This window comes from Lactuca serriola, chromosome 7 (assembly GCF_051521515.1).
Source record: "Lactuca serriola cultivar US96UC23 chromosome 7, Lser_US96UC23_V15, whole genome shotgun sequence".
NCBI classification, from domain to species: domain Eukaryota; kingdom Viridiplantae; phylum Streptophyta; class Magnoliopsida; order Asterales; family Asteraceae; genus Lactuca; species Lactuca serriola.
The window spans coordinates 138,889,581-138,892,366 of NC_136414.1; the positions used below are offsets into that span (position 1 = coordinate 138,889,581).

Here is a 2,786-nt window from a genome sequence, read left to right on the forward strand (position 1 = left end):
GTGTACTCGATGTAATACTTTTTACAAGAAGTAACATTTTTGAGTGTTACACAAGTAACCAATTCGCAAAAACAATAAAAATGTCATGAAGAATTAATGTTTTGGTCGATGTGACCAACGTTCACGAGTAGGAACTGCTATTCCATTACTTAATTGATTTCAACGTGATACATATAGGAATTCTTCACTACAAATACTTATAACTGTAAACACTAACAATTATAGGGTAGCAATTATAGGGTTAGGTATAACGACCCTCGACGTACTCCAAACACTTATCTCCTTGAAATCGTCATTCGGGTTTCTTTACTTCATTTCGGGATTGGATTATTCATTCAGGTCACCAAATTCCAAGTCACACTCTACGTTGAGAGGAATTTTCTTGCGTCTTTTGATTGGTTCTCAAATAGAAATAAAATATTTAGTATTAATTATCCTCCTCCAACTCTTTGTTTGTTGGTTTCTAATAAAATCTCAACCCTCTTAAAAAGAATATTTGAAACATGTTTGTTTCATATGAGTTATTTTCTTTATAAGTTCCGTAGTTTCCATAATATATTTGTGTTATTTACTTGTAGTAAAAGTACGTTGCTATTGCCAATCCGTTTACAAGACATGTATGTCATAATTTTTGAAATATAAAATAATTAATATGATTGCAAGATGATATTATATCAACAATAAAAATAACTAAATAACTAAATAAAATTCACTTGAAGATGAGTTAGATATTTAAAAAGACCTTGAGAAACCTTCGGCCATTCGACATGTTTCCGGTTTAACTATTGTTTTATTTTACCCATATAAATCAGACAAAAAAATGTAATTAAAATTAACTCGTTAACCTATAAAATAAGTCGAAAGTGCTACAATCAAAAACTTTACGTTACTACGACTGAATTTACGTGACACTGCACAACCAAATGTCAAAACAATCAAAATCTCGGAATACAGATGTAACCAAACATGCCATATAATAACAAACACAGAACACACATTGATCCTTAACTTCAAATGAGATATAATTCCGAGTGAACCTTTACTTATGCTTATACAACACACCTAAAACCATCAAAAACTCATAATACATATATAACTTGACATACAACCGATATCGAATCTATGATTCACTTTTATTTAGTTATTATATTTTGTTGGTGTCAAAAGTAGTAGTTAATTAAGAGGCCATTACTTGAATCTTCATGCCAGCGTCACAATGACCAGGGAAAGTGCAAATGAAGTTATTCAGACCCTTCACAAGCCTAATTTGGTCTTTTCCGCTACTGTAGACTTTTGCATTTCTTGGAGTGTTGCTGCACCCTTTATACCCTGCCTTGTTCACTGCCACCACATTGTGTGCTCCTATCTTGTAGTTAAACACTGACATGATCAAATGATAAACCCGTTATATATAACATATAAAAAAAGACAATTAAAAAAAATGATAAATCAGTTATATATAATATAGTATAAAATTACACAATTAAAAAAAACAATGTAATGTCAATGTGTCATCTTTATCTCCTAAAAGTTTGAACCCATAACCATATGTCCATATCTATATATTATTGTCAAATAAAAACGTTAAATGTGTCACTACTACAAACATATGAATGATGTCCACTTAGGAAAAAAAAAAAAAAAAAAAAGGCCCCGAATAAAACCGACAATATTAAGAGAATTCGATAGTGTTTGGTTTTACAAGATGGGTCCGATAAGACATATTGGACACCATTAAATTCAAAAAGAATAATACAAATAATACAAGTGTTTGATAGTATGTTGAGAGATTACCAAGAATGTCTCCAGCCTTGAAATTCTTGCCACGTGGCCAGTTGGAGAGGCCGAAGGTCCAACCACTTCTGCCGCCTACGACATAAGTGGCGGCGTGAGCCACCTGACAATGAAGCGCCACCAACATGAGGCTGAGCACCACCGCTGCCACCATTGCACTGCCTCTTCCCTCCGCCATGGTTAAGTCAAAATAAAGAAAGTGTTGGAGGAATGGTGTTTAAATGACTTGTGTGTTTGTTTGTAGGAAGTTGGGATGGATATGCATCCTATTTATAGGAAAATTTTACTTACACTTTTAGAAGATATATTATTATTTAACTTTGAGTTGCTTTGGAAAAAAAAATACAAAAGTTTCGGAATTCTTTTGAAAATGTATTGATTTTCTTATTAACATTTGTCAAAAGATGTTATTTTGAAAAATATATTTATTTATTTGCTAAACTCTTATAGCTAGAATTATATTTTTTGCAAATATCATCCGTAGAACTATTTAATACCGTTGAGTATAATTCGTGTTTATATTATTTATCGTTCTCTTGTTACAAATCGTACTCTTACAAACCATTCCAAATGTGTGATATATTAGGTGATATGAACATAATTAGTATGAACATCACAAAAGTTGATAAACGAATAAAACAAAAATCATTCCAACTAATAGAATGTTGAAATAGTTTTGAAATATTTTAGAATCATTCCAAGTAATGATCAATATTAAATTTTTAATACTTACTTCAAGATTGATTTAAACTATTATTATTATTATTATTATTATTATTATTATTATTATTATTATTATTATGTCTTGATAATGTAATACAATGGAAATTACATCTCTTATTCATGGGATTTATACAAAATACTTGTTTCACATAAACTAAACAAATATATTTCTTTTCAAAAATAAATATTAAAAGAGTTATTCGTATATAATAATTTTTTCTATATATAATAATTTGTATTTTAAAATGTATTTTACAATTTTATATAAG

At 29.6% G+C, this 2,786-nt stretch overlaps 1 protein-coding gene across 1 annotated transcript; it reads right to left on the minus strand.

The window, feature by feature from the left end:
* Window positions 1–957: 957 nt before the first annotated feature.
* LOC145064399 (basic blue protein-like) lies at window positions 958–2,045 on the minus strand. The gene is made up of 2 exons (XM_079011861.1): window positions 1,795–2,045; window positions 958–1,380 (listed from the first exon to the last, which is right to left on the minus strand). The coding sequence occupies exons 1-2, from the start codon at window positions 1,970–1,972 to the stop codon at window positions 1,178–1,180; spliced, it is 381 nt and encodes a 126-aa protein (XP_078867987.1). The 5' UTR covers window positions 1,973–2,045; the 3' UTR covers window positions 958–1,177.
* Window positions 2,046–2,786: the final 741 nt, after the last annotated feature.

Coding starts and splice junctions, on each gene's coding strand:
- LOC145064399 (XM_079011861.1), bottom strand. CDS start 1,972: ATGGCGGAGGGAAGAGGCAGTGCAATGGTGGCAGCGGTGGTGCTCAGC. Junction 1,381..1,794: donor CAAGGCTGGAGACATTCTTG/GTAATCTCTCAA, acceptor TGATCATGTCAG/TGTTTAACTACAAGATAGGA.